The sequence below is a fragment of the Oncorhynchus tshawytscha genome, linkage group LG09, assembly GCF_018296145.1.
Source record: "Oncorhynchus tshawytscha isolate Ot180627B linkage group LG09, Otsh_v2.0, whole genome shotgun sequence".
Lineage (NCBI taxonomy): Eukaryota > Metazoa > Chordata > Actinopteri > Salmoniformes > Salmonidae > Oncorhynchus > Oncorhynchus tshawytscha.
This window is the reverse complement of record NC_056437.1, coordinates 56,504,397-56,526,429: the sequence shown is the minus strand read 5'-3', so window position 1 is coordinate 56,526,429 and position 22,033 is coordinate 56,504,397. Positions and strand designations below refer to the sequence as shown.

Sequence of the window (22,033 nt, the reverse complement as noted above, 5' to 3'; positions counted from 1 at the left end):
GTAGGCTTTGTTACTTTGGTCCCAGCTCTCTGCAGGTCATTCACTAGGTCCCCCCATGTGGTTCTGGGATTTTTGCTCACCGTTCTTGTGATCATTTTCGTGAGATCTTGCGTGGAGCCCCAGATCGAGGGAGATTATCAGTGGTCTTGTATGTCTTCCATTTCCTAATAATTGCTCCCACAGTTGATTTCTTCAAACCAAGCTGCTTACCTATTGCAGATTCAGTCTTCCCAGCCTGGTGCAGGTCTACAATTTTGTTTCTGGTGTCCTTTGACAGCTCTTTGGTCTTGGCCATAGTGGAGTTTGGAGTGTGACTGTTTGAGGTTGTGGAAAGGTGTCTTTTATACTGATAAGTTCAAACAGGTGCCATTAATACAGGTAACGAGTGGAGGACAGGGGAGCCTCTTAAAGAAGGTCTGTGAGAGCCAGAAATCTTGCTTGTTTGTAGGTGACCAAATACTTATTTTCCACCATAATTTTAAATTCATTAAAAATCCTACAATGTGATTTTCTGGATTTTTTTTCTCTCATTTTGTCTGTCATAGTTGAAGTGTACCTATGATGAAAATTACAGGCCTCTCTCATATTTTTAAGTGGGAGAACTTGCACAATTGGTGGCTGACTAAATACTTTCCCAACCCCCACTGTATTTAGAATAACACACCACCTGACAGGCACAGGCACACACAGACACATATCCACTCATATTATTCCCCTTCTCCCTCCGGTATCAGTGATGGAGCAGGGTTGGCGGTTGTCACTTTTATGTGTGGGTTCTGATTGTAGTCATCTGTCCATCATTAGTGACAGGCCATGTGGTAAAACATGTGAGACAGGTGGTAGACGTCCTCAGCCCTGCGTGGCTCTCCTCTCTCCGGGTGAAACCAGTGCTCCATCAATACGCCTAGTCTGTCAGTTTAAAAAAATATATATATTTTTTATATCTGCCTCATCAGACTGACTCTACCCTGGAAAACACGACCCCCAATGTCCCCAAGCCTTTGGAGACTTTGACCTTCATGCTGGCAAAACTTAATGTGCAGAATGAATCCGGTGTACACTGGAGAGAGACTAACCTGAAATTCCTTCCCTTCCCCTACTTTGGAGATGAGGCCTTGAGTGAAACTTCTCCTTATGCCGCATGTCATGGATGTGTTAGATATGCTATACAATGCACGCGCTTTAAACTGGAGAAAAAAACAATCCACAACCCTGAGTCCTCGTCTCTTCATTCTACTCTAAATTCTGCTTCTGCCGTACAGAAATGACAATCAAAATTCAACTTTATTTCCATTCCACTTAATTTAATATTTTTACCTCTCGCTATAAACAAATGCCAGCCTGCATAGTAATAGTAAATTCAGGTCTATTTCGGATTCAAAGCAGCAGAGAGCAGAGCACCTTGGCAATATTGCTGGAATGGCCAGCCACCATTGGTGAACTTGGCCGGTTACGGTTAGAGGCATATAGTATGAGCTGTACAAGAGCTGCAGCTGTAGAGGGAGGCTGAGCATGTGGCCTGACTCCAGGTTAATAATAATAATAATAATAATAATAAATAATTGATTGGATTTATATAACGCTTTTCTACCAACTGAGGTACTCAAGGCGTTTCCTATAGTAGGGGGAAACTCACCTCATCCACCATCAATGTGTACTGTAGCACCCACCTGGGTGATGCATAGCAACCATTTTTGTGCCATTTTCACCACACATCAGCTATCAGGTAAGTGATATATGCCAATTAGGAATGAGGGGGATAATTAGGTGGCCATGATGGAATGGGGCCAGGTTGGACATTTTGACATGACACCGGGGTTAACACCCCTACTCTTATGCTAAGTGTCATGGGACTTTTAATAACCATAGAGAGTCAGGATACCTGTTTTAACGTTCCCTCCACAAGAAGGCACCCTATGCAGGGCAATGTCCCCTTCACTGCCCTGAAATGGGGATCTCCTTAGACCAGAGGGAAGAGTGCCCCCTACTGGCCCTCCAAAACCACTGTAATCCTGTCCTAGGTTTCTTCCAAGATACCTGCCTTTCTATGGAGTTTTTCCTAGCCACCGTGCTTCTACATCTGCATTGCTGTTTGGGGTTTTAGGCTGGGTTTCTATACAGCACGTTGTGACATCGGCTGATGTAAAAAGGGCTTTATAAAATACATTTGATTGATTTGACTTCAAGCAGCATCTGATCCCCCTTCCAGGGACCGACAGAACCGACCCTGCTTAGCTTCAGGGGCAAGCCAGCAGTGGGATGCAGGCTGGTATGCTGCTGGCATATGTGTGGACGTTCTCCCTGGCTCTCCTTCATGAGACCGACGGGTATATAACGCTGTCACACAAATTGTCTCCTCAGCACTTGCACATGGGCAGGATGGTGACATGGTCCATTTGGAGTCGGTGAAAGAGTAAGAGAGAGAAACTCATAACGCGAAGGTTGTAATTATAGAAGAAAGAAAAGGTGTCTGGGGGACCGATGGTTGGGCTCAGGGATTTTGACAAGCGGAGTGGAATAGATTGGATCCATCTCGTCACGCTGCTCTTCACACCCACATCTCGCCCTCGCAGAGAGGGGGGGTCGCGGGGGTTGCTGGTGGGGTGGTAATCCTTTTTTAGATTCCATGGGTCTGCAGAAAGGGTGATGATCAGACAACAAAATGGCTCCGCAGCACAGGCATGTCGCATCATCTCTCAGAGGCTGGGGTCCCTCAGTGGTCAGGGATAGAGCAGCGGATAAGATACAGACTGTGGAGGGATTGGAGAGAATGCTGCAGCGGGGATGGATAGACCCCAGAAAGGGCTGCTGTTATTGGCTTGGCTTTTCATTGTTAGGAGAGACACTGTCGATTTCTCGTAGTCACACATTTGTATTCACAACAGTGTTGCTAGAAGCTGTGAACGACAAATCAAACAGACTTCAAAGATGGAAACACGCCGGGAGATCAGTGGGAATAAAAGCTTTTTATTTCACAGTGTGCTTTTTTTGTGTGTGTTTGTGTGTGGCAGAGTGTTGGTGATTTGAGTTTGTGTTGATAAGTGTGTGACTTATATGGTGTGTGTGTGTGTGTGCGTGTGTGAAAGTTGGAGCCTAACGTCTGTGTTTACACACCTATAATTTGAGTTGTCTCTCGGGGATGGGTGGTGGTGGTGGTGGTGCTGCACAGACTGCACACCTGCTTTTAACTTCCTGTAATCCTGTCCTCAGATTGCTGTGAACTGCCACTTAGTTGCATCAGTCAGAGGAGGTGTGGCACCCTGGGAGCAAGGCCCACGGCTGTTTTCATTACCGGTTCATCAGAGGCTGGTCCTGCCAGGGGACCAACCAAGCAGACCTGAGCTCTACGCTCCTCCATCACATCACATCACGGCCCATCCTCATCCCCAGCACGGCCTGCTTTCCTTTCCTCAGCCGGCCCGGCAAGCTCCCTCCCCTGGCCCCTGGGTCTGCTCCACTTTGTAGTTGAACTTCAAAGCCTTTAGACTTAGCTGTGTTTGCGTTTGCAGGAGAAATCCCCTGGAGGGAGCAGCTCACATGGGGGTATTACAAGAATAAAGGCTTAATATTCGGGAATCTTTTCTTTTTTTTTGCCACACCCAGTCTCAGTCCTCAAACTGAGCACTCTTCACCTGTTAGATTCATAAAATTCATCAGACTCCCCAGACCAATGTATTACAACTTGATCTTTTTTTTGGATCGTCGCATTGAGTTTTGATACATAACCACTGAAGTGAGTGGTAGCCAATAATAAATAAATATACTGCATTAGTCCACCGGGGGGTATCTCTCTGTGCTGTTCCTTGATGATGGATGTGACCTGAAGTCGGAGCGTCTTGCTCCTGCAGCAGAGACCGAGACGGGGAACTCACAGTGCCTTCCCGGTAGAGTTGAGGTCATCTCTCAGATTAGTACTTCTCTAGGTAATGTTATACATCACTTTGAGGAGGTGAATTATAGATAAAGATTACATAAATTGTTATGCACCATCTCATGAATTTCTCATCCAACACATTTTCTGTTAATTATTCATGTTTATTGCAGGGCCGAAAATGAGTTTGTGGAAGATTTCCCCCAGATGTGATTAAGCAGTCTTAAGTGCATTGAAGCGACAGAGAGTATTTAACACTTGCCATGCTGGTTCATTGACAGACTGATGAACCACTGATTACCTAGCTTACATTGCTTTACACGTATATGTGTGTCTTTAAAGAGGCCTGCAGAAGACTGTGTGTTGTACCGAAAGAAGCTGGAGAGGGAGGAGGAACCCGAAGGCGAGGATTTATTAATGCCTTGGCAGAACTTGGGTTCTTGTTCAGAATTAACTGAGGATGACCAACAGCTTGAGGGGCCCGCCTGTCATTTAGGTTTATTTTTACTGTCTCTTCGCCTCATTGACAAGCTTTTTATTCAATCAGCTAATGATTATCTAGGTAAACCTTGGGAGTTGTACAGGCAGCATGCAGACCGCAGTAAGCAGTGCAGTTCTGCAGTTCTTGTCTTTGAGCTAATGTATGCAAAGTGCCTGTTTCTCTGATCCTTTTTCTACACTCCTCCCCATGGGCACATTTATAGTGTGCATAACTATAGCTGCACAGCCAGCCTGATTTGTTGTTTCTTGTGTTTAAATGTAGGGTGACTGTGTGCACACCGTGAGGAGATGGCTTGAAAATAGTCATTGAGAAGTGCTATTTTTAGAATGGCATCATTTGATTGTTGTTAAATGATCTAATACAATTAGCAATTGATTGTATGTGGCCCTTGGCACCATCCTGAATTGCGGAAGGTGGCGCCATTGCTGTATAGAGGTGTGTCTCGCTGCAAGACCGAGTCGATATGCAGTTTGGCTCCCCATGCATAGACCTTATCAGAAATTCCCCTTTGAACTCTGCAATGGTTTATAGCAAGGATGCCCTCTACAGGCTGAGTAGAAAGACAATGGGTTTCTTGCCGGCATCGACAGAAATGCAGTGAATTGTGTCCCATTAGACAAAGCTTTCGGAGAGAGCTTATTATTGATAACGTTCCTGGACTTCTTTGTCCCTGATCTGTGCCAGGATCAGCAGCAGCAGCCCAATGTCTGGATAGCAAAGTGTATCTGGGACAGAGGCCTAGTGACTGCTGTGGGAGAAAAGAAAGGCTGCAGAGAGAGATGAATGAAGGAGACGTGGAGACAGAGGTAGATTGAAGGAGAGAGATTGTGGCAGATAAGCAGATAGAGGAGAGAAGAGCGAGAAAGCGAGAGTAAATGGAGATAGTGAAGAAAGGCTGCTCCCATCTCTGTGACGGTAGAGAGGTTGACAGTGGAGTGGCACAGGAGCATAGCCTGCCTGCCCACAAGTCAAGCTGAACAGCTCAGACAGGAGCTATACCGAGGGGCCCATCCTGCTCCATTCATTCTCCTCAGCCTACTGTCTGCCTCAGCCCTGGGGGGGTAGCTGGGATAGTAGGGCAGTAGCTGGGATAGTAGGGCACAGATGAAGGTGAGTCATTAACACTGATACTGCATACGTCTGCATCTTCACGCGTGTGTGTGTGCATGCGTGTATATGTTTGCATGCGTATGCTTGTTTGCATACTGCTGTGCCTGTACATACCAATGTCAGTGTGTGTGCTGGTGTGCATCCATTAGGGGACTAGGGTAAGAGGGACTGGGTAGAGTATTAAGACCCCTCGGCCTCTCCCCACATAGCCGTTTGTAGAGTAGATTTAATTTCTACCCCTGTTATGAACAGCCATTGGACCACTCTGCATGTTGTCATGTAGATGACCTTAGGACCTCTGACTGACAAAACTACTGTTCCTTATATTATCATAGAGAGCGGCAGGTAGCCTAGTGGTTAGAGCATTGGGCCAATAACAGACAAGTTTCTGGCTCGAATCCCTGAGCTGACAAGGTAAAAATCTGTCGTTCTGGCCCTGAACGAGGCAGATAAGCCACTGTTCCCCGGTAGGCCGTCATTGTAAATAAGAATTTGTTCTTAACTGACTTGCATCGTTAAATAAAGGTACAATTAAAACAATTATAAAATAAGAGTGTTGATCTGTCTGACTTGTTATAGTGAGGTTGACGTGTGCTTCAAGCAGATGCCATCCCTGTCCCAACCTAATAGCTACATTTTTGGGAATTTTGATATACCTGAACGTTCTACTCTCTGGGTTTCGCTCTGTGCAAAAGGTCATTGGCAGCAGTAATTGGCGTTCTGGGGAGTAGATGAAAAATTGCTGAGATATTAATCCAAGGTCTTTTCCTAGCGATGGAATGTACGAGCTGATTAACTCAAGAAGAAGAGTTATCTTTGCCACTTTGTCACTAAATTCAAAGCATTTCATATATTTTTGTTTTATTATTATTCCGATTTCAGCCTATTTGTCTCTTTTTAATCAAGATTTAGGATGTCCCAGCATTTAATCCAATATACAGGAAGGTATGAGACAAAGCCAACTCTATAATGTCTGTTTAAAGAGTTTTCTCTTGAGTATTGGGATGAAGTGATTTACCTAAAGGCCATTGTGATTAAGTAGTGAAGTGAGAGGCTTATCAAACTGTTCTCCTGGGCTGTGGGCTTCCAGTCCACCTGTGTGGGCAAGCTGCCTGGCCATTGTGGCCAGCCCAACCCAGCACAGCTCAACAGCACAGCTCTGTGTATTAGTGGTATATACACTACAATATTCACACTATGGTATTGTGCTCTCTATCGCTCTCTCTCTATCTCGCTCTCTCTCTCTCTCTCTCTCTCTCTCTCTCTCTCTCTCTCTCTGTGTCTCGATCAGTTCTGAATCTGCTGGGGCTCAACTGGCAGCTGAAACCAGCCGATGGTCACCTGATCAACAACGGACTGAGCACTGGCCTGCCGGGCAGGAGCGACGTGGCAACAGTGCCCTCCGGAGGCAGAGGTAAGAACAGCCAGAGTCCACACAGCTACCGCCCCTGGCCATGGTGCTGAAACCCTCCACTACACTACACTGAGGCAGCATGGATGACTGGAGACTGTACTGGGGGTTCTAACAGCTAGTGAGGCTCTGGCTGTTCTGGTAGCTCTGGGCTAGATTTGTTTATGAATGGAGGGAAGGATGTAGTGGAAATCGACAACCTGCTAATGTGCAAGAACGAAGAACAAGAAGTCCCTGGCTTTCATTTGTTAATCAACAAATTATAACGAGTTCTCCCTTTTCTGCTGGCTGGAGTGTTTGAATTATAGTGAAGCTTACCCCGTCTGGTGCAAAACTCCTAATAGAATACTAATCACATCAACAGAGCTTACACAGGTTCTATTAAAGGAGCGTTGCCAATTGCATTAGAACTCAGGTTATTTACCTTGCGCTTTGAAGTTTGCTGTCGGAGCGCAATCAAAGGATGGCACAAGGCTGACCATCCGTCCGTCATAGTGCATGTAATGCCTCATTTCCCTTGTGAATTAGTAACACATTAGAAAGGAAGCATTCAGCCCTCAGATAAATATTTAGTAATTCCTCACACATACCAATGCACATTTGTTTGATTGCTGTTAAAACACCATATCACGCCCTTCGGTCTGTAGAATTTGCTGGCCGCGTCAGAGGCACGTCTTAATTTAGGAGGACTGTAACGACACATTCCATCTAATCCAACTAGAGGAGGCGTAGTGTGGGCGGAAGGAGCTGTGAAATCGCTCTCGGAGACTCGAGCTGTGAACTCGTCCTCTGAAGTGTTTTTCCAACAGCGTGACGTTGGCTTTGATGGAGGGCCTCTGGAGTGGCTCTGAGGAGCCGCCAAGCATGGGCTGTCTGATGAGCCGACACACCCGCACACACACACACACACACATAAACGCACACACACACACTGCATGTCTGGGCCAAGCTAGTTTGTTTAAGCCAGACGCTGAAATTGAGCGTTTGAATTTGCTGGGCTTCATGTAATTAGAGAAGGTTGTGGAAAGGACAAGATATGAGTGAGAGCACATCTGTCATCTGTTGGGAATGGCATCAAACGGCTCTCTACTGAGAGATACAGCAGTCGCGTTGGGTTCTCCGGGGTTTGGCAGGACTGGGAATAGTTTTTCATAAGACTGTGTTGTGAGGCAGACCTCCAGACTAAACGGTCGATGCATCCCTAACCTCCAGGGCTTGGATCCTGGTGTCTAGATGAGTTGAGGTCACTCTGCAGTAAAGACATAGAGAGGGAGCTGTGAGACTGTGCTGGAGGCGAGCCAGAGCATTGTGGTTAGTGTGACTCTCTCGCTGTGTGTCTGTGATTCTCACTGTCAGGAGGACATTTGCAGATCTGCCAGATGTGTTCAGGAGGAATAACACCCCTGCTTTAATACTGTGGGAGGAACAGATCGCTACCTAGGACCTCATCTCTTTCTCTCTGTATCTCCCTTCACTCTCTCTCTCTCTCTCTCTCTCCACCCCATTCTTTCTTTATCTCTCTCCCTCATCCAATATTAATACAGCCAGAGGTTTCTCAGCTAGGAAAATAAACTATTTGGGGTTAACTGCTCAAAACCAGAGAGGGATAGCAACCTTTGCAGTTATAGTTAATACTAGGAACTTCCTGTTCCTGCATCAATTTCTCAAGCGTTTTTTTGTTTTTAAGGGGAGATGCAGTATGTTGCACCACAGATGATGGTGGACTACGATGATTTAGCAAAGTCCTCACTATTGTCGACCCCCTCAGTCCCATGAGAGCTGCATGATAAACAGGTCTGGGAATACGGTAATCCCCCTCGGAGGGAGGAGGAGAATGGTAGCAGACCTTTAGTTCCTCACCAGTCCCCATAGGGAAAAGGAGCTACAGGAACTGTGTGATGCCGCATCCTACAGCACTACAATGTAAACATGAATCTAAAACCCTTTTACAGTGTGAGATGATTAATAGTGTTGTAAAAATGCCCACCTTAGTAAAACAGCATCTGTATGTTGGTTTTTTCCCCCCGCAATGAAACACAAATATTTGCATTGCCTCTCCATGAGCTGGAGACATTGACTTTCCTCTGGGTTTTATCACAGCAGAGGGGTTATTTCGACAGAGGTCTGAGGTAAACTCACAGGGGCCTTTACCTTGGATTCGGTATGTCTAACCTACTCTTTCTCTCTTCTCTCTTTCACTCACCCCCTCTCTCTCTCTCTCTCTCTCCCATCCCCATTCCCTCATCCGTCTCTCTTTCAGGACCATGGGTGTACAGGAACAGTAGTATAAGTACAGGTGAGCTGGAGGTAGGTCGGCGGGTGAGCCAGGACATCCCCCCAGGAGTGTTTTGGCGCTCCTTACTACACCTCCGCCAGCCCCTGTTCCTCAAGTTCAACATCTCCCTGGGCAAAGATGCACTCTTTGGGGTGTACATCCGCAAGGGTCTGCCCCCCTCCCATGCACAGGTACCCAGCAATGGCCGTCTATATTGTTTTAGACCTAGATAGGTCATGTTTTAGACCTAGATAGGTCATGTTTTAGACCTAGATAGGTCATGTTTTAGACCTAGATAGGTCATGTTTTAGACCTAGATAGGTCATGTTTTAGACCTAGATAGGTCATGTTTTAGACCTAGATAGGTCATGTTTTAGACCTAGATAGGTCATGTTTTAGACCTAGATAGGTCATGTTTTAGACCTAGATAGGTCATGTTTTAGACCTAGATAGGTCATGCTTTAGACCTAGATAGGTCATGCTTTAGACCTAGATAGGTCATGCTTTAGACCTAGATAGGTCATGCTTTAGACCTGGATAGGTCATGCTTTAGACCTGGATAGGTCATGTTTTAGACCTGGATAGGTCATGTTTTAAGACCTGGATAGGTCATGTTTTAAGACCTGGATATAGCTATCATAGAAGTATATTACATATTTCACAGATATGTTATAGACCTTGACATTAATTCCACCTGAATTTAATAAACCAGGTTTATTAAGCAGAATTGACTACTTCCTGCCATGCCCCTTCCTTCCTGACTAACCCTGTTCTCTCTGTTCAGTATGACTACATGGAGCGTCTGGACGGGAAGGAGAAGTGGAGTGTGGTGGAGTCTCCTCGGGAGCGCCGCAGCATCCACACGGTGGTTCTGAACGAGGCCATCTTTGTTCAATACCTGGACCCTGGCACCTGGCATCTGGCCTTCTACAACGACGGCAAGGACAAGGAGTCTGTCTCCTTCAGCACCGTGGCTCTAGGTGGGTGCTGTTATTGTATTTCCCTGCTCTATATCTCTGTTTTCTCTTCGGCATGGAAACCATTTTTGGATTCTGGTAGCGAGTAACACCTCTGAGTGAGTTCTACAAATGCACCATTCCAGGTTTGCAGCCCTGTTGGCCAGTTCGGGTTAGACTGATATTAGTAGTGAACTCTGAACTCTGTGTTGGCAAGGTTGAGTGGGAGAGATTGAGTTGTAAAAGATGTATGCCTGTGGAGTCCTCTCCGTCTGTAAGCTGCATTTAAAAAATCTATAATCAAGTCAGTTAAGAACAAATTCTGATTTACAATGACGGCCTACCAAGGAACAGTGGGTTAACTGCCTTGTTCAGGGGGAGAATGACACATTTCTACCATGTCAGCTCGGGGATTCGATCCAGCAACCTTTCGGTTACTGGCCCAACGCTCTAACCACTAAGCTACCTGCCGCAGCTGTCACACAGTTCGCCATCGCTTAACAGTAAACAAGAGTGCAACAGCTGAGAACAAAACAAGAAAAGAAAAAAAAACACATTAATTTTTGCACTTGCTTTGGTTTTGAAGTTTTCATGACTGTCAGGAGCTCCCCTGAAGAAAAACACTATCTCTACACAGCACACAGGCAGGCTCTGCTGCAGTAAAGGCATGAAACAACATCTTTTGATTTAGAGATGAGTTGAAATGATAACCAGTGATGAGGAAGACTGGTCTGAAGGATGATGCTACTGAAAGGAGAACAAAGGGCAACAGAACAGGGCGTGGGCTTAAACTTGACTAAAAGAGAGGGGAACGGGAGCTGAGACGAATGGGTTGGCTTGGCCTACTGGCTACATTGATATGCACAAGGTCAAAGTGGCGCTTTTGTCTTCAACAGTAGACTCTCTTAGTACATGAATACACATCTGCTCATTATTCATTTGCCTTATATGCTTCCATGACCCTCTAATCCTCCGTGGGGAGGCACACAGGACATGCAACAGTGGCAGCAACATACAGTGGTGGAGTAGCCTCTGCCACTGGCGTACTGCCGTAGGGACACTGAGTGATTGAGGCAATTATATTACAGTAATTGTACTTAACTGAGCAGTGGGGATGAGTAATGTTGTAATGGGGGGAGGTTTTCACTTGTGGCAGGGGGGGGGGGTGGAGGAGGGAGGGTTGTTTGAGGACATTTGGGGTGTGCTAAAAAAGAGTGTTGGTATGCTGAATCGTTTGAATAATGTGTTAAGACGTCACACCACAGAGGCGTTTTTGAATGGTCTGCTAACGGATATTTACAGAGAATTCTTTTAATAAAAATGACCCGAATCGCAAAAGCTCATCTGTCTTCACCTGTCCTCTTAATGCTGAGCTGTAGCCTTTGCATGAAGCTGTATAGAGTATATGTTGACATGCCCCCCAGGAGCTGCCCCCTTTTTTCGAGTAATGTCAATGTGTTCATACCATTCTAGTGCTTCATTGTATTCTTCCATCAAACACTTGACGTTCTGCATTCAATTCTTATTGGCACAGACTATTATATTAGCTATAGAAAGAGTAGCAGGTTCGGCCTCCGGTGAAACATTAATGACTGTTAATTATTTAGACGCATCTAATTATGAACGGTAAGGAGGGAAGAGGTGATGTGGGGGAGGTCTGCCTAATCAAAACAGGAGAGGGATCAAACAGAGGGAGTTGAGAGGAGTGGGAACAATCGCATCCTGTATCATATTAGATCTCATATTTTGGTTGTAATTACTTGTCTGTTTTCAATGATTTCTGTTCGATCATAGATTCAGTGCAAGAATGCCCTCAGAATTGCCATGGAAACGGAGAGTGCATGTCGGGCGTGTGCCACTGCTTTCCAGGATTCCATGGCATGGATTGTGCCAAAGGTATGTACTTTGGTATCAGTGCGCTCGGCTGTCAAGTTGTGTATTCTGTAGGTATATTTCACCCCTATCTTGAAAATCATCATCGTTTTGAGACATGTCCAATAGGATCGTCTCAACGTAAGTTACTCAATACTGATATATTCAAATGAAGCATCACTCAAATGTATATTGTGGAATATTTTACCCCTACCATGATCCTCGTAACAAGAGCCACCATGACTTGTTTGAGTCCAATCTCAACATAAGTGATTATCTACTGAAATAAAATGGAGCATGACTCAAATAGGACCTAAAGCCCATGTCTTTCACCTTGTCTCCCTTGCTGTATCTCATTCCTCCCACGTTGTCTAGCTGCCTGCCCGGTCCTGTGCAGTGGCAATGGCCAGTATGACAAGGGCTCGTGTATCTGCTACAGCGGATGGAAGGGTTCAGAGTGTGACGTCCCAGTGGGCCAGTGTATTGACCCAGTTTGTAACGGCCGTGGCACCTGCTCCGAGGGCTCCTGCACGTGCTCTGCAGGTTACCGTGGCGACACCTGCGAGGAAGGTAGGGTGTACAGCGCTGTAGATCACGCGCACACTTGTTCACGCCCACTCTCAGACAAACACACGCACACACACCTGCCTTCAGGGAGATTCACAATGTAGTGCCATATTACGTTTCAAAAAGTATGCGACTGCAGTGATATACACTGAGTGGACAAAACATTAGGAACACTTGCTCATTCCGTGACATAGACTGACCAGGAGAATCCAGATGAAAGATATGATCCCTTAATGATGTCACTTGTTAAATCCATTTCAATCCGTGTAGATGAAGGGGGGGAGACAGGTTGAAGAAGGATTTTTAAGCTTTGAGACAATTGGGGTGGCAGGGTAGTCTAGTGGTTAGAGCGGTGCAACCGGAAGCTTGCAAGTTCAAATCCCCGAGCTGACAAGTTACAAATCTGTCGTTCTGCCCCTGAACAGGCAGTTAACCCACTGTTCCTAGGCTGTCATTGAAAATAAGAATTTGTTCTTAACTGACATGCCTAGTTAAATAAAGGTAAAAATAAAAAATTGAGACATGGATTGTGTATGTGTGCCATTCAGAGGGTGAATGGACAAGACTAAATATTTAAGTGCCTTTGAACGGGGTATCACTAGGTTCCTGGCGCACCGGTTTGAGTGTGTCAAGAACGGCAACACTGCTGGGTTTCCTGTGTGTATCAATAATGGTCCACCATCCAAAGGACATTCAGCCAACTTGACCCAACTGTGGAAAGCATTTGGGTCAAAAATGGGCCAGCATCCCTGTGGAACGCTTTTGACACCTTGTTAGAGTACATGCTCTGACAAATTGAGGCTGTTCTGAGGGCAAAGGGGATGCAACTCAAGATTAGGAAGGTGTTCCTAATGTTTTGTGCACTCAGTGTACACAGCGGGGTCTGAAATGATTGACACCCTTGATAATGATGAGCAAGTATTGTCTGTATAAAATAAATAGTTCAAATAAAATCCAATAGTTTTTTGTATCATGTCATCAGACCAAAGCTCCAGTTCCAATCCAAGAGCTCTTTGGCCATGCACACCAGTGGTGGGTTTGGCGTCAAGACGAGAACGCATGATCAGAAAATAATATTTGATGTTATGGGGCTATTTTGCTGCCGCTGGTCTTTGGGGGCTCTTATTAAGGTCATCGGCATCATGAACTTCATTGTACCAGGATATTTTAGCCAAAAACCTTCAAAAAAAGAAATGGTTAATTGGCGGACTTGAAACCCATTAAAAACCTGCTGTTTGAATTGAACAGGGCAGTTCGAAGGATATCGGTGATCTAGAAGGATTCTGTATGGAGGAACGGTCAAGGGTCCCTCCCAGTGTGTTCTCCAATCTCATGAAACATTTTAGAAGAAGACTCTTTTATCCTCACCACCTGAAGTGTTGAAAACAGGGGTGTCAATCATTTTGACCCCCTACCTTTTTGAGAATTGTTTTTAAATGAGTTGTTCAACAAAAATCTCTTTCTCTGAGCAGTTCTGTTCGTATAAAAAATAATATAATATCCTTTGCATACAATATAGCTCAGTATTTAAATGATTTATTTTACACGGTCATTCTTTGCTCAACTTTGTCACGGTCGTCAATCATTTCAGACCCCCACTGTACATCAGAAACGTTATTACGGGAATGGAATCTCTTCTATTGATCCCGCTTTTAAATAATTGCCCTGGAGCTGATTCATTCACTTATGTTCTGATGGGTTTTCTGCTCATCTGGGATGAAGTGGAGTTGGAGCCAAAAGTAGGGTAAGTAGAGAAGCGAGATGTGTGATGGCAGAGTAGAGAGAGTTCTAGTTATACAGAGGGACTGAGAATACATCAGAAATGGCCATTTTGCCTCCTTTCTTTCAGAATATTCCCTACTTTAAGTATATTCACTATTCACTACTACTGCTACTACGTTTTTGTTAGGTGCATTGACGGCATGCCTCTGTTTCTCTCTCTCTGTGTATCAGTGGACTGTCTTGACCCAGGCTGCTCTGACCATGGTACCTGTGTGAGTGGGCAGTGCCACTGTAAGCCAGGCTGGGCCGGCCCGCTCTGTGAGCATCCCAGGGCCCAGTGCCCAGACCAGTGCCATGGACACGGTGCCTTCATACCCGACACAGGCATCTGTAGCTGCGACCCAAACTGGATGGGACCAGACTGCTCCATGGGTAGGTAATACCACACACACCTTCCCCTCTATAAGCTCAGTTGGTAGCGCATGGTGCTTGCAATGCCAAGATGGTGGGTTCAACACCCAGGACCACGCATGCATGTCTGTTGCTTTGGATAGAACGTCTGCTAAATGGCATATATTATACTACTTCTCTCACTAGTCTCTACAACTCAGAAAGACACTCAACACACACCATCGCCACATCTCTTTGTGACTACCTCCTCTGTGAAACCCATCCATTTCCCTGTGTCCGTCTACTGTACTGCTTTCCTCTCCTGTTACTGTGCTCATGTGCCTACATGTGTGTTTCTCCACAGAGGTGTGCTCGTCGGACTGTGGTGCCCACGGCCTGTGTGTTGGCGGTGTGTGTCGCTGTGAGGAGGGCTGGACAGGCGCCGGGTGTGACCAGCGTGTCTGCAACCCGCTGTGTGTGAAGCACGGGACATGCCGGGATGGGAAGTGTCAGTGCCAACAGGGCTGGAACGGAGAGCACTGCACCATCGGTATGCATCCGGCCAGCCAGCCAGCCAGCCAATCAGCCAACACCCTGGCACGCTAACACACACAGCGGTATCATGCTTCTATCTTCCCACCATACTAACTCTCAGCCAAGGAGTGGAACTGTCACTACCCCCACATGTTTAAAAGATGCTATCTATCTATCTATTTACTTTTTTCTGTTATAATTTTTTTATTAGTGAACTCGGCCTTTATTAATTCTGTATGAGCGGGGAAAAATACTTGTCAGCAGAGCGGAGAAAAGTACTCCTCAGCACCAAACCCTACCCCCTCGACAGCACCCCTAACACAAAACATCTTCCCGTAGCCATGTCCAATGTGTCTCTTTCTATGATTATATAAAGAGCATTCTAAACTGGGTGGTTCGAGCCCTGAATGCTACGTTGTTTCGTGCTTGAGAACAGCCCTTAGCAGTGGTATATTGGCCGTATACCACCCCCCTCTCTGGCCTTATTGCTGAAGTATAGCACTCAGCAGCAGATACTTCCACCAATGCTGATGAGTGCCCTCCTTTCCTGCTCTGCTCCTTCATGTCATTAAGAAGCTCTCCCATTCATTTGGAATGGTTTCTCCACTACAGTGCAAATGTTTCATCCATGACCAAAGTACTCAGCCACATCTATTTGCAGCCTCACCCCTCCAGCCTAGTCACCCACTCTCCGGTGGAGAAGGCTGGGCAGCAGGCCTCTTGGTGCTCCCTTAAGGCGTCTGCATGCATTCCATCCAAAACTGTTCGGAACAGATTGTGCATTTTTCTGACGTTTTTGTTCTTTTTGGTCTTCGTCAAGGGTTTTTCCTGCTTCGTGCGCACTTATTTTTGGCTCAAGGCAAGCCCAATTTTGGTAGCTGAAGTCTACGCCCCTTCGTCGGTCATTGGTCAACAGTAGGGATTCTTCAATGAAGGGTTTATTGTCATTCTATGATAGATTATTATTTTTCATGCACATTTTTTCACTTGAGAAATACTGCACCAGACATCTTAGTTAGATGTTAAATGCCGGGACTAAGAGTTAATCAACAAGAACATCAAAATGAATGACAGATTTCTTGAGTTATCTTAGATTAATTCGGACTATTTTGAGGACGTGTATACTGGCTACGGCTTCTCAAGATGGACAAACAGTACTATTGCAGCTTTTTTCTTGTTTTTCAAGCGAACGTCTTTTAAGGGAGTATGCCAGCACACTCATTTGATTTGCCTAGCCTAGTTCGGCTAGGTGCCAGCCGAACCAAAGCATGTGGAAGCCTTAAGACCCACTCAGCCTCCCTGGGAGCCAACAGAGAGGGACAGCCACTCTGCCCCCTCATTCTCCCCCAGAGTGCTCTTGAGTGCCAGAGGGCTTTATTTTCCTATTTTCCTCTCTTTATCTTCCTCCCATCTGATGAGAAAAACACCTCCCTGGGGCTCCACTGTGGGCTGTGTTGTTAGAGCTGTGCTAGCTCCCATTCTCTGTTCATTATGCGTCTCTCTCTTAGTGTTGGACAGTTGAGTTTGAAGGAGATTTATCTCTCCTATTTACCTGTGATGAACCACGCCATGTTAAGAATCCCACTTTGTCCTCCACACACGAGTAACGTGTCAAACCTGCCTATTTTGGTTTCTTGCAGACTTTTGGGAAAGCTTGGAACAAGGTATTGTATTTGGACAAGAGGTGATCTGATGTGTGCGTTAGTTCCCCACGCCTCAAACAGACCACTCTCTTGTGTAGAAGAGGGATGTAAGAGGGTTCCTTTAGTATTGTGAAGTGTTGAGGAGTGTTTGTACTCCATGTCTTAGTGGTAGCTGGTGTTTTAGAGTTCCAGTAGAGTGATGCAAACTCCCATTTGCTAGTATCCCCAATCCCTATTGGTCCCTCATATTGGGATATTCAGCTAGTGCACCCTTTCTACGACTTCCTAATATTGGTTAACCCAGATGGTCAGATGGTACCATTTATATGTTTAACTAGTCTGTCCACTACAGATGAACCCCTTCCTCATAGACTTATCATTTGTATCCATTGCCTTGATTTCTCTCTTGTGCTTTGTTAAGCATAGGACTATTGTGTCAAGTGTGTTCCTTTGCGACTGTCGGCCTGTCAGTCCGTCTATCTGTCTATCAACGTCTTGTTGTAGACACACAGTTAGCTGGAAGTGTACGTTAGCGTTGCTACTCCATGTTAAGTGGGCTCAATGGAGACCGATCGGCAGCTATTTCTGCTGCAGCAGTCCGCTCCCTCCATGGGAATATTAATGGCCTTGGCCTTCTAGCTGCATCTGCCCAGCAGTAGGTAGAATACTAATAGATGAGTTGGACCAGTGAAGCTGCATGCTCATCCCTGCTGGGAGAATACTAATGACTGTACTGCTCCACATCGGGACAGGACGGCGGACATGTTGTTAGGAGGCTGGCTTAAATGAAAGGTTAATACGGTTTAATGAGATTTTAGTCTGTTCGGGGGGGTCTTAATGTTAATCTTGACGTTTCCTAATTTGACGAAAGTGTCTGATTTTCTAAATGCAGTTTATGGATTCATATTTATCACTTCTTCATATATATATATTTTCAGTGAGGTTTGCTCTTTTGACCTTTTGGTGATGGTAATTCGTGGGTACACCATCGGCGAGTTTACAGTCCAATACCTCCGACTGCCTGGTCCCATACGTCTGGTCTCCTGTACAGACTGTACTACACCACTGAGACAGATGTCCCAGCAGCATTCATCATGTCCTCTTCATTAACCTAGCCTGGGAGAATAGTACATCTGCTGAGGGGGACTGCAGTCATCAATGATGTGTAGCATTTCTCCTGTTGTTCTCCCTGCCTGTTTTCAAAGTCTAGGTGGCTTGTAATCTCATCAGTTTTGCCTAATCAAATTCTCTCATGAGGCAGCATTTACAACCCAGCCAGCCTCCAGAGGCAAATCAACCACTGCAAATGAATTGGCTGTGAACTTGTGTACTTTCTTTTATTGAATACTTTTAGCTATGAATGGATATTGAACAAAACAATTTACCGCATGCCAAAACCCTCCCTTTTGCCTCTAGGGTATATATTGTAGCTGTATGAAATCCACATCCACAAGAAGAGAATTGTTGTGATGAGATGCAATCCCCTTGCCATGTAATCAATCGGTTTTTTTTAATGCCTTTGTTGTGTGATGCAATGGTAGACAGAGACTAAATATATAAAGTTGGTGTGCTGCTCTCCCTTAGCTGGCACAAGTTACTATGTCACTATTATTGATCGGTCCTCTCCTCTGGTCCCTGTCCACTCTTCCTCTATTTCCCTCCTCCCTCTCTCTCTCAGACGGGTGCCCGGGCCTCTGTAACGGGAACGGCCAATGCACCCTGGGACAGAACAACTGGCACTGTGAATGCCACACTGGCTGGAGAGGACCTGGCTGCAGCGTTGCCATGGAGATCTCCTGTGCTGACAACAAGGACAACGAAGGAGGTGAGTGTGTTGAAGAGGTGAAGGATCGCAGCACAGGAAGGCAGGCTGACGCTTTGTAGATTTGCCTATGAAAAATTATACCCTGATTTTGAACCAGCTGTGGCGGAGTTACAGTATTTGTGCAACTGTACTGTTGATTTGGTCTAGATTTTGAGTCAGTTTATTTCCTAATAATAGCAGTGTCTCTCAGGCGTGACAATTACTTGATTCTCCCTGATGAGCAGCAGTCAGCCAGACAGCCAGACAGACGCCTGCCCAGGTTTCTCTGAGAGGTTTCCTCCCAGTGAGTGTTTTTAGCGGATCAAAGAGGTGTGATTGCGGGGCTAGTGCTATCAGGTCTGAATGGCCCCATTATGGCATCCTTCTGTCGGTGTGAGTACTGAGAGGGCTGGGGAGAGAGGAGAGGCTGGTTGAATCAATGCCTCCTCCTCCTCCTAAGAGCATGTGGGGATCAGTGACCTAGAGTTTGCTGAGATGGATGCCCATATTATTTCCTCTCCCTCCCTCCCTGGTGGGAGATGGAGTGACCCCCTCCTGTGACCATTTGTGAGAGGATCAAAGAGGCCTCGGCAATAGATGCTTTTCACAGGGCAAGCAGCAGCTCTGAGCAGTCAGCCAGTCAGCCTCAGTCAGCATGTCAGGGCAGGGTTATCTAACATGAAAATGATACCCAGATGTATTTTTCCTTGATTAACGGCTAAGTAGTTTGCAGAGGCCAGAGCTGTGTCAATTTTAAAGAGCGCTTTCTCTGTGGCATGTCATGCAATTGAGGATGCCTGTCACCAAGGAAACGGGTGGTGATTGAACAGGTGTCTTAATGCAGCCCCTGGAAGCCTTTAATCTTTCATCTCCCCGTCTGCGTCTGAGCAATAAGGTCATGGGCTCCGAGGACAATGGGTTTTCAAACATGGCTCACTTGAACAGCCCTCCATTACCAGACTGGCTCAGTGCATGTTTCAATGTGTGACTGGCTGGCTGCCTGGCTGCCTAACTGGCTGGCTGATGTGGTTAATCCAATCGTCTTCCTTCTTCCGTGGAGATGTTGTCATACTTCCAAGTCGCATCCTTAATCCGTAACACTCTCGCTGTGTATGTATGTCTGTCTGTGTGTTTATCAGTCTCTCTCCCTTTCTATTTGTCTCTGTCTGGGTTTTATTTCACCAAATAATACCTGAAAGATCAAACGGAAAATGTGTACAAAGTCTCTGAAAGTAGTTGGCAGTGTTTGTTTTGGCAGGTCTGAAGCGGATGGGAGGTGTAAAAGGGAGGGAAGGAAAATAGAGGCGGGTGAGTGCACGCGCGTGCTTGTGTCGGGCGCGTAAAGAGAGATGAAAAGAGGAGACCCCCCCCACAGGGTTGTGCGTTATGTCCCGTTTGACTTTGATGCCAGTGTTATTGGGTTTGATTAAAAGGAGGACATGCAGGCACTGTGCCGGGGAGCAGGCTGCAGAGCACCACTTCTAAAGGAGAACCTGGAGAAAATACAACACCACACACCCGTCCTAATGAAAATAGAGCGTTAGATGAAGAGCTCAATTATAACTGTCTCATGAAACAATCAGGAGAAGAATGGAAAGGGATTATACATTTTGAATCATGCACACGTTGTGGTTCACATGGACACAGTGTAGAGGGCACCCCGAATGCTAAACAATGCTGTGCCATGTCTTTGAATGTTAAATTCCATTTCGACTGTCGTTTTATCAGCTCTGCTCCTGCGTGAGCAATCACCTTGTTCTGTTCTGCCCAACTACAAGAGGACCAATTTGACATAAAGAATGCCGTTGAATCCTTATTTAGCTGCGGCGCTGTCTGTCTGTCCGTCCAGATGATATTTCTGTGTGTTTCCCCGTGCAGACGGACTGACGGACTGCATGGATCCCGACTGCTGCACTCAGAGTCTGTGCCTGACCAATCCACTGTGTCTGGGAGCAAGGGATCCACTGCAGATCATCCAGCAAAGTCAATCACCATCCCTGAAAGTCCGATCATTCTATGACAGGGTCAAGCTACTGGTGGGGAGGGATGGCACCCACATCATCCCTGGAAACAACCCCTTCAACTCAAGGTAGTGTACCCATCTGTTCATTTCACTTCCTTGGATGGAATCAACTAGCTATGCAATAAATATTAGCATTTGTAAACTGGGTGGTTCGAGCCCTGAATTCTAATTGGCTGACAGCCGTAGTATATCAGACCGTGTACCATGGGTATGACGAAACATTTATTTTAACTGCTCTAATTACGTTCTTAACCAGTTTATAATTGCAATAAGGCACCTTGGGCGTTTGTGGTATATGGCCAATATACCACGGCTAAGGGCTGTAGTAAGAACAGCCCTTAGCCATGGTATATTGACCATATACCACTCACCCCCGGGTCTTATTGCTTAAATATATATGAGAGTTTCAAATATATCCAAACGTGTAGTATTTTTCTGTCACTAAGCAATTACCACTGACTTTGACATTGAGATTTTAGGATCACTTGCTGTTACATCATCTTCATGCCTTGGCAGTCAGTTAGGAAGCAACTGTATCTTCTTTCACCTCCTCTTGCAGCCTGGCATCGTTGATCAGAGGCCAGGTCCTGACCACGGACGGGACTCCCCTGGTAGGGGTCAACGTGACATTTGTCAAGTACCCTCACTATGGTTACACCCTGACTCGACAGGACGGCACGTGAGTGACCGTTTGGGTTTTGAATATGACAATGACTACCATTTTTGTTCTTTTTTTATTTTTATTATTAATGGATTTACTGTATGTCCCTTAGTTCCCCCATGAATTACAAACATCTTAGAGTGAATGGAGGACCGTGTCGATCAACGTCTTTATATCACCCTGTCTTTGTTCCTCTGTAGATTTGACCTGGTGGCCAATGGGGGTGCGTCTCTGACCCTGCACTTCGAGCGAGCGCCGTTCTTGAGCCAAGAGCGCACGGTGTGGCTGCCCTGGAACCGGTTCTATGCCATGGACACGCTGATACTGAAGACGGAGGAGAACACCATCCCAGCCTGTGACCTCAGTGGCTACGTCCACCCTGACCCTGTGGTGGTGGCCTCACCCCTCTCCTCCTTCTTCAGCTCCCATCCTGCAGAGAGGCACATCATCCCTGAGACTCAGGTACTTACTGTACATAATTTCAGTAGCTCTCCCTCTGGCTCTCTTTGTCTGTTACTTTCCTCTCTCTCTAAATCTCTCTCTGTCTCTCTCTCTCTCTGTCTCTCTCTGCTTACAACTTTCCAATCAATCCCTGCTTACAACCTTGCCACTGTTTCTAGTATTTGCCTGTCTCCCCATCTCATGTCATTACTGTCTGAATAAAGTATCAAACCACAATTTAAAAAATATAT

General features: G+C 45.9%; 1 protein-coding gene across 1 annotated transcript in view; it reads left to right on the top strand.

The window, feature by feature from the left end:
- LOC112235335 (teneurin-2) overlaps positions 1 to 22,033 on the top strand; it is a 73,149-nt gene that overhangs the window by 37,851 nt on the left and 13,265 nt on the right. The window contains 11 exon segments of the mRNA XM_024403762.2: positions 6,775 to 6,897; positions 9,155 to 9,360; positions 9,954 to 10,149; positions 11,920 to 12,021; positions 12,373 to 12,567; positions 14,518 to 14,718; positions 15,041 to 15,226; positions 18,532 to 18,678; positions 20,536 to 20,746; positions 21,240 to 21,359; positions 21,542 to 21,803. Of these exon segments, the coding sequence (XP_024259530.2) occupies positions 6,775 to 6,897; positions 9,155 to 9,360; positions 9,954 to 10,149; positions 11,920 to 12,021; positions 12,373 to 12,567; positions 14,518 to 14,718; positions 15,041 to 15,226; positions 18,532 to 18,678; positions 20,536 to 20,746; positions 21,240 to 21,359; positions 21,542 to 21,803 (1,949 nt within the window).